The sequence below is a fragment of the Brassica oleracea genome, chromosome C6 (assembly GCF_000695525.1).
Source record: "Brassica oleracea var. oleracea cultivar TO1000 chromosome C6, BOL, whole genome shotgun sequence".
Classification (NCBI taxonomy): Eukaryota; Viridiplantae; Streptophyta; class Magnoliopsida; order Brassicales; family Brassicaceae; genus Brassica; species Brassica oleracea.
In genome coordinates this window covers 29,704,683-29,714,498 of record NC_027753.1, presented here as the reverse complement: position 1 = coordinate 29,714,498, position 9,816 = coordinate 29,704,683, and the positions used below count along the sequence as shown (strand labels likewise).

The window sequence follows — 9,816 nt, the reverse complement described above, 5'->3', positions numbered from 1 at the left end:
GAGGAAGAGAGAGCTCCCCACGCGCGCCGCCGCCGCCGTCCGGCCGGCTCGGCTGGGCGTGGGGTTGGGCTTGGGTGGAGGGCCTTTGGCCCGATAAGAACTATTCTTTTTGGACCAAGTTAAGCTCAACGTTTTGCCAGTTATTTCGGGAAAAAACAGCATACAATTTTATTTAAAACGACAAGTAGTTTGTCTAAAAAATAAAAACGTCATGCATGTTATCCTCTCGAAAATTTAAAACGAGATAAGAGAGAGTCTTGAGGAAGAAGTTTCGGAACTCAACTTCCCTCGATCTCCGCGAGATTCTCGCCCACGTGAAGCAGCTGTTGCGGGAAGTGGGTCTTCTCCGGCTCTTTAAAATATCGTCTCTCCTCTTCCTTCATTGGAGAATTTTTTTTTTCCTGATCGAAATCCAACAGCAAAAAATCCCTCTGCGTAAGTCTATATTGCGAGAGTGTTTCGTAGAGTTTATAGTTCGATAGGGCGATCACGAGTGAGGCGTGATTCGTCTGCCATGGTTGTATCCTGGGACTCTATATTCGTACAGTCTCGTCTCACTAACGGAGCGAATATTTTGAGTTAAGGAAAGAGATCATATCTCGCCTCCATGTCTATTTGCGAATACGGTTTCTTATCGTCCTCGTATTCGTTTGTTATATATTCGTCTATTTCCTTAACTTCGCTTTTATTATATCGTTTACACCGGTCCGGTTTTCCGGCTTCTACAATACGTTCACAACATACGTTCATTTTCTTTCATATCTCAAACTAGTCAAATACTAGCGAGTGATCCCTTGCAAACAAAGCTGCCATGATATGTTCATGCCTATACGTTCACAACATAATTTACAATCCCTATACACCGTCGTATTGTTCATTTGTTTATCCCTAATGCACGGTAAAGTACGCCTTGTATAAATAATATCACATGATTCACATCTTTAGATATCAGCGCCTAATTATGCAAGATTACTAAATGATTGAGCAAATCTAAAATAAGAATGAACTATTATACAAAATGAAGATTTAGATAACAAGCATTAAGAACCATCTTTAACCATATATGACCAATACAAAACTATTACTCATTTAAATACTAATCAACCATGGTACGTAGTCACCTAAAATTAGTAAGCTTTGATTTGGAACTTAGATGATGAAGAGTCTGCTACATTGGATCACATGGTTATCCTCCACGTCCCAATAAATAGCTAGCATCAACAATAAGGGATTACACACTGAAATATAAAAGTTTGTGGATGATCTCCGAAGACTAGACGAAACCAAGTAGTTGTAATGCAATTATAACTATTAATAATGCATTGATTGTGTCAAACATAATATTTGCTTTTTATATATTTGTTATAAGAACTAATTATATTTTTGAAAAGTTGAACGACTAAAGAGAGTGGCAGAGGAAAAAGGCAAAAGGAGAACAGGAGAGAAAACGACGGCCATGGTAGGAACTAAGGTTAGTTACAAAGAAAAGGATTTTGGGGAGACAATTTTTGTTGTGATTTCGCCAACAACAAATCTTTTCTTTTCTTTTGAAGTTAATTGCATAATGGTTTTTAGTTTAAGACTATTCGTTTTAACTATTAACTAGAGCTTGATCCGTGCGCCGCACGGGTATTTATTTTTTGTTCTTATATATTCTAATTTCTGGTGATGTTATCAACTTGGTCTTTTGTGTTCATGTTGTAGATTAATATGTTATTTAGTTTTGACATTTGTGTATCATGTTCAATATGTTTAGCTTCCAAATTATTAGAAATTTTGTTTTCACGTTCTTCGGACTTTTATTCAATTTATTTTGATATATTAAACAACAAAATGTAAATATTAGAGATCTAGATATACTTTTTAAGTTTTATTAAATTACATTCCAAATATTTTGATATATATATATATATATATATATATATAAAGTTCATATCTGATCTATTTGATTTTTTAAATAAATACATGTCTAGAGTTTGACCTGCGCGCCGACGCGGCTATTTATTTTAACTTGTAAAATCATTGTTACCTTATAAACTATTGGTAATTACTGGATTTTATTAACTGTGATCAAACAATATTAGATTATTGTTTGATTATTATCGTATTGAATGTATTAGTATCACAAATAAATGATTACTAATACATTCAAGTATAATAATTATTTTTTGTTTCTACTAATTTTATATTGTGTTCAAACCCTAATATTTAAAAAGGTAATTTTCTCAATATCATTTTTTAAAGTTTTTATCACCAAAATGTCTTCAAAAAAGAAAAAGATTAAAAGACATTTGAGAGAATATTGTTTAAAGGAGGTAAAAAAGACCCTTCAATGGTTTTTAATATATAAATATAAATTAATATGGAAATTTCTCTATTTTACATGTATTGGTAAAAACTAAAACAGACAATTATAGAAAAACTAAAACGGGCTATTATTAGAAATTTCTCTATTTTAAATGTTAAAATTAGTAATTATATCTATATTATAAATGGACAACTTATTTTTTGACAAAAATATATGTTCAAATATTAAAAAGGAGTCATATTGATTTTATATATTAATATGTGTATTAAATGTTTTTAGTTCGTATAAAACAGCTAGTAATACAATTTTATTCGAAATTTTCGTTTATGTCGAATTTATGTTACTCACATACAAAATTATAATATTTTTTCAGTTAGTTATTGTAAATTATAAAAATGGATTATTTATTTGTACCTGAAGATTTTTTAAATTAAAAAAATTGGAATGGTATTTAGGAGTAATCACACATAGGATCTACGTGATCTATATATTTGAAAAATAATAATGGCAATGTAGTTTATTTAGATGAGAATAAAGTATTAATCGTGTTTTAGATTTACATGGCAATATAGTTTTAATAATAGCGAAATATATGGCAAGATAATAAATACGTTTTTGATTTATATGGCAATGTAGTTAATTAAAGCGAAATATATGTTAGAGAATCACGTTTTGGATTTGCATGGCAAGATAATAAATATTATTTGTGTATGTGTTATATTTAATTAGATAATCTTAATTAAAAGGAGTGGCATGGAATGGTAAATATTGAGTAAAACTCAGGGTTAAGTACAAAATGTACTCCTATTTTAATAGATTAGATTGCATAATTATATGATTAGTAGTTCTCTTAAATATATTTTATGTTTTTGTCAGAAAAGTCTGGATCTTCGATTCACAATTTTATACTTTATTGAATAAGTTTTAGTTTAAGACTATTCGTTTAACATCACCAACGACATATTATTGGAAATCTGAAACCAGTATCATACGATGGATTCATCATCCCTAAATTATCATGTTTACCTATCTCATTGGACTTGAAATATGTAGTGTTATACTTATATGTTATGTAGGAGGGAAAGTGGAAGGGGCTATGGGAAAGCAAAAATAAAAGTTCTGGGGTAAATATAAAGAAAATCTAAAGTGAGGCAGAGAAAATAAAATAAAGAAAAAGAAAGAGGAAAGAGGCAGAAGTGGAGCTGCAAAGGCAGTGAGACAATCATTGCTGGTGAATGTGGATGGGAGCCCACTTTTTCCTTTAATTATTTCCATTTTAATACACAAATATTTGTTTTTTATTTCTTATCTTCTTTTTCCATTATGCATTATATACTCAAGTGTATACCTTCTGTATCCCGCGAATGAGTTGGAAACTGGAAATAAGGCCAAGTAAAACTAATTTTTTTTTGAAAATCCTGTGAATTATCTGTGAAAATCGCTAAATACTTAATTTATTTATATCTTCAAATTATACTTGAAAAATAAATGTATTTTCCTTCTATTAGTTTACCATCTTATGTTTAATTAGAATTTGTTTAACAAAAAAGTTTTAGATTTTTTTGTCAAGTTAATCTTACATTTCAGCAAGTCTTTCGAGTAGTTTAAGAATTAAGTCCGTATCCAAAAGATTAATGTGTTTTAGAAAAAATATTTCAAAACATGCTTTTTATATTTTCTTTGTGTTTTTACTACCTAAAAATTATAATTTTTTGTCAAAAGAAAATCTTAAATTTCAAGTATACATTAATTGAGAAACTAACAGAACTGTAATATTTTAAACAATGAACAATGATACGTGTTGTATTCATTCGACACTAACACATCAAATTCAGATTTGTTTTATAACTAATGAAGTAAAATTAGGGAGAATACTAATTTTACCATAAATTCAATAATACTTTTAAAATTTACCTTTAAAAATAATTATTTTCGGAAATATCATAAATTTATGTAAAATGACTAAATTGACTCTTTTAAATCATTTATAAATATTTAATAATCTTATAAACTCAATTTCATCCCTTAAATACTAAATCATAAAAAGTAATTAACAAATTTTTAACTTAAATGTTAAAATATTTTTGATACAAAGTTTTTTTGAATATTGATAGCTAACTTATGATATTTTAAAACAATTTCTTTTAAACAAGTGTATTTATACAATTTTGCAAACTGAGAGTAAGAAATGCTAGCAATCCTTTAGACCGTTTTTGTTACGCAACGGTAATGTTTTGAAGTAGGGTTCGTGATTGATGGTAAAATATATTCAATCAAAAGATGAAAAAAAGGCAGAAATAAATGAAATTTTGAGAAAGATTAATAATTTGACTTGACTAGATGTGGGATCCAATGAAGCTATGGTCACTGTCTTTAGAGAGTGAATGATGCAGAGGACACGCACGTGGAGTCTGTTTCAACCCCACTGTCTATCTCCTATTTATTTCCTTATTTTCTCTCATTTCTTCTTCTTACTATTTTTATTTTACTACCTAAAAGTATTTTACAGATTGATTGATTTATTATAAAAACTAAACCCTGATCATTCTGAAATGTCCCACGAGACTTAAACTAATCTTGTCATCCTTACATTTATATCATCACATGTTAATATATTTAATATGCAAATAAGAGTGGCAGATTGACTAGTCCGACCTTAATACCGTTTGAAGGATAAAATGTGTTAAATATCAACGTGAACCCGACTTTAATAGTTTAGAGTTGATCATGAGCTTACTAGAATGTTTGCGGTCGAAAAATGGTTGTTAAAAATGTTACAATGAAATAAATGTTGACTAGTCTTAATATTGTGATTTCTAAGTGACGTATTTTCTTTGATTTAACTAATTAGCTGATGAAACTCATTAACTGTTTTAGCAAAGAAAAAAACTAATTAACTCAGTTACAAAATAAAAAATTGTACAGTACTAATTAATATCATAACATAATCTAGTTGTCCACTTTTTGAAAAACGAAATTTAAAGGGTAATCTAAACTCCCATGGAGATTTTATGTAAACAAAAGGCCAGTATACATATGAACTGTCTATATGTTGAATAATCATCACATAAGAAAGGAATCTTCTTCGCCACTACTTATAAAATTTCACTAAAATAATTTTTTTAATATACTGCTACATCTTTTAACGACAATTGTATGCCAGTGAGATAAAACCAATGGTGGAAACAAAGCAGAAGCAACGCAAAATTGCTTATATATATTATAATAGATTAATAGCTCTATATTTGGTTTTAGTTTTGAGTATAACTATATGGTTTTGTAGATAATAAACTCGAAAGTCACTCAAGAGACGCATACATAAAAAAAAAACTATATGTTTCATAAAAAAAAGCAGTTGGATTTAATCATGTGGATCTCGTGATTTACCATAGAGCCATGGGTTAATCACTGTCAATAATAATTCCATCTATTTATTATTTTCTGTTGACACGTACGTACAAAATATCGTCTATATGTTAACTTCTGAGTTCTTTGTTCTGAATCGCAAAAAATTTCGCTAGCTGTGGAATTAATTTTGCGATCGATTGAAAGTTAACAGCAACGACAAAAACTGACGTAGCATTTTTATTTATTGGAAAGAACAAAAATAGAGTGTTCAAGTAGGGTTCTATTATTATGAAATCTATATATCAAATGCAATAAATACGAATTTCTTTTATTTCTCGATCACAGTAAAATAAAAACCTTATTATACGAATCCCATCTTTTATTTCCATAAATAACGAAAAATTCTCACAGGGAATATTTTATAATGTAAATAAAACTCCAAATATAAGAACACAAAGATATAAAGCAAAGAAGAAAACAAAGTCCATGTTCATATTCATTGCTTTAACCTTCTCTCTCTCAGACACAGACACAGCTAAGCTTCCCATCTGAAAGGAGTTTCATGTCCTTAAGGACCATAACCTCTCTCTCTCTCTCTCTCTCTCTCTCTCTCTCTAGCAACAAAAACAAAGAAGGTAGATAGAGAAACTATGGCTCACATAAAGATATAACAGAGACAGTAGTCCCACTCTCCCCACCACAACCCATCTTCGATCATCATCAATGGATCCGGATCATAACCAGAATCATCACAGACCAAACTTCCCTCTCCAGCTTCTTGATTCTTCTTCCTCCTCTTCCACTTCCTTAGCCATCATCCCATCAGCTTCTTCTTCCGAACCTAACTCCGACCCTAACGCTCTCTCCAAGAAACCACCTCCTAAGCGAACCTCAACAAAGGACAGACACACCAAAGTAGAAGGCCGAGGCCGTAGGATCCGTATGCCGGCCATGTGCGCCGCACGTGTCTTTCAGCTCACACGTGAGCTAGGTCATAAATCCGACGGCGAGACCATCGAGTGGCTTCTACAGCAAGCTGAACCGGCGGTTATAGCCGCTACAGGGACTGGAACCATACCGGCTAACTTCACTTCTCTTAATATCTCACTTCGTAGCTCAAGATCTTCTCTCTCTGCTGCTCACCTTCGTACAACTCCGAGCAGCTATTACTTCCATTCGCCTACGATGGCTCATCATCATCAGGTGCGTCCGAAGAACGAGTCACATTCTTCTTCTTCTTCGCAGCTCTTAGATCACAGCCAAATGGGTAACTATTTAGTACAATCAACGGCTGGATCTTTACCTACGAGTCAGACTCCTGCTACGGCGCCGTTTTGGAGCAGTGGTGATAATACGCAGAATCTATGGGCTTTTAATATCAATCCTCATCATTCGGCTGACGCTTACAACACGAACAGTGGTGGTAGCGGAGGAGCAGGAGTACATCTCATGAATTTTGCAGCTCCCATTGCTTTGTTTTCCGGACAGCCTTTGGCGTCTGGTTACGGAGGAGGAGGTGGAGAACATAACCATTATGGAGTTTTAGGGGCGTTGAACGCTGCTTACCGGCCGGTTCAGGAGACGGCGAACCAGCAAAACCGCGACGGAGATCATCATCACAGCCATCAGGAAGATGGAACCACAAGTCATCATTCCTAGACAATAAAACACACACAAACAATATATCTGTGAGATTTATTCTTATTTTGTTTTTTCTTTTGTTTGATTGGTTTTTAAATTCTGAAGGGGTTTCACTTTCAGTCATCTTTTGATTAATGTAATAGTACGTACGAACGTGATTATGTATTTTAGTATGTGGTTTTTGCAACCAGGCTTTGCTTTTGCTTTTTTTCTAGAGTTTGTGGTCTAGTATTTTTCTTGTGAAATTTTTTCTCTACACTCTTGAGTGTGAAGAGTTTTTCTAATGAGACATAATACTTGATTAGGGTTTTTTGAGGAATTGTTTTATATATGTATAAGTACTGTTAATCAATAAAAAATTTCTCACGCCAAATTATGAGATATATTCCATTTTCTTTGTTCATGGTTTGATTCCTTCGACCACGTATTGTCTCAAAGAGGCACATATGCATAATGAGTGATTCTTGTTCTCTCTATTTAATCTACTATATATATTTTCGGGGTAGATCAAATCTTGATATGCTCAATATTGACTGGTCTATTGATCTTTGATGGTATCTATACCAAGATACTGTTGATATATAGTAGAAAAGTCATATAATTCCACTCTTTAAAATGTGATTGTTTTGGTTATTAGTTACAAGTGTGTTGACGAGGGGATGTATTTAGATATGATGCCATCAATGCGGCAATGCCAGTAGGTTCTATGAGCAGCGCATAGGATACGTTTTATTTATTCATTTTATAGCATTTTGCAACAGTTTAAAGAAGGAATTAATCTTGAGCGTAAGATACAGGAAGACAAAAATTAAAAACTCTTTATAGATCCATATGGCCAGAAGAACGCAAGTCTGGTTCAACATTTGAAGACTCACAATATTCATATCAACGGTTATTTTCACTTTTATGGAAATGTATTTATATGTCAACGATTCTGAATTTTCGGGCACCCAAAAAAGCACCAAGAATACTTCGTTATCTGCTGAAATTTTATCCAACAAATTAATATTGAAAGCAATGTTTGCTAAAACAAAGTTTATTCTAAAGGTTTTTAGTTAACAAGTTAATGAAAACATAGATCATGTTTATCTATCTATAGTGGTGGATACATTGATGATGCAAATTAACCCGGATATGTAAAATACGTAAAACCATATAGCTGCATCTTGCGTCAGCCTATGTCATTAGATTAGTTTAATTATTACCTATGTATATACGGTCTTACCATGCATGGGTATACAGAAAATGAACGTATAACGAAATGTGTATATAATTCAGATATATCAACGAGCATGGGAAATGGTATGTTGGCAATTTAAAAATAATACCACACATACTCATATATAAAATTAGCAAGTGACAGAAACAAATTATTGTTTTATATAAATACTATAAATATTTTAATTCTAAATATAAAAATAATATTTAAAACTTCTATAGATTGGTGCCAGCCATTCCTGAACCTCATCCATATGCTATGCATTAATCTGAAAATCAAAGCATATGTCAAGTACTTTTTTGATAACCGTTAGTATTAAGCATTTTTAAAGGAATGTAATTCTAGCTGATCTCAATAACAGATATATCAGGAGTTTGACGGTAATAATAAATAATAGAAAAGAATGTAGGCTAGGCACCGCTGATCTCATGAATCTTCTTTGATATTTGTATACTATTGTTCGCGTATTACTTTATAGATAAACAATAAGATACGAGGCATGACCGATCAATGTTTTATGTCGGCGTTTTATTTTATAACGAAAAGAAAATTGTAAAAGAAAAAAATGGAAAGGGCACAAGGAGCAGTATCTGGCATTAGCCTATAGATCCAAAAAATTTAATGTCTCTAAAGCATGTTTAAAATATACATCTTTGGATCTACTTATAGAATCTCTTATATATTAATTGAGAAACATTACAACATTGTTTTGTAGCCACTTGTCACCATGAAAATGAAATTCAGAATTCTTAGAAAAATAGGTTGGTCCAGCTTAATTTATATTATATTTCTTATTAAACTAACTATCAAATTAATAAATAGTGTATAAAAGAATATTCTCGCAGTTTCCTTAAATAAAAGCTACGAAATTATCTAATATGATTAACGTATATATGACCATTAATGATTATGAATAATAAAGATTTGATAACAATTTTTGTATATTTATTCATTTTTGTCTAATTTTATATTATTAAAAGAAATTAAACAATCACATTAACCATATATTAAAAAAAAATTGTATATGTTACATTTTGAATTTTTAAAATGACTATAAATTATCAGAAATTTTGAAATCCCACTTTGAAAATTTTGTGATCAATGACTTAATTTGTTTTGTTATAAGAAGATACAAATGATCATAAAATTGTATTAATATGAATTTTTATTTAATAAATATTCAAATTAAATAATATATATTTTCAGCTAACGACTTAAAGCAAGAAAATGGGTTGCATCAATTTAGTCGTCCAGTTGAAACCTTTCAAAACCTTGTGGAAGACTAAGGTCAAAGTAATTC

General features: G+C 31.1%; 1 protein-coding gene across 1 annotated transcript; it reads left to right on the top strand.

Moving 5' to 3' along the window:
* Positions 1-6,113: 6,113 nt before the first annotated feature.
* On the top strand, positions 6,114-7,606 carry LOC106296813 (transcription factor TCP15-like). The gene has a single exon (XM_013733042.1). The coding sequence runs from the start codon at positions 6,380-6,382 to the stop codon at positions 7,313-7,315; it is 936 nt and encodes a 311-aa protein (XP_013588496.1). The 5' UTR covers positions 6,114-6,379; the 3' UTR covers positions 7,316-7,606.
* The last annotated feature ends 2,210 nt before the right edge of the window (positions 7,607-9,816 follow it).

Bases quoted from the DNA above. Each gene is read 5' to 3' on its own strand.
- LOC106296813 (XM_013733042.1), top strand. From the start codon at position 6,380: ATGGATCCGGATCATAACCAGAATCATCACAGACCAAACTTCCCTCTC.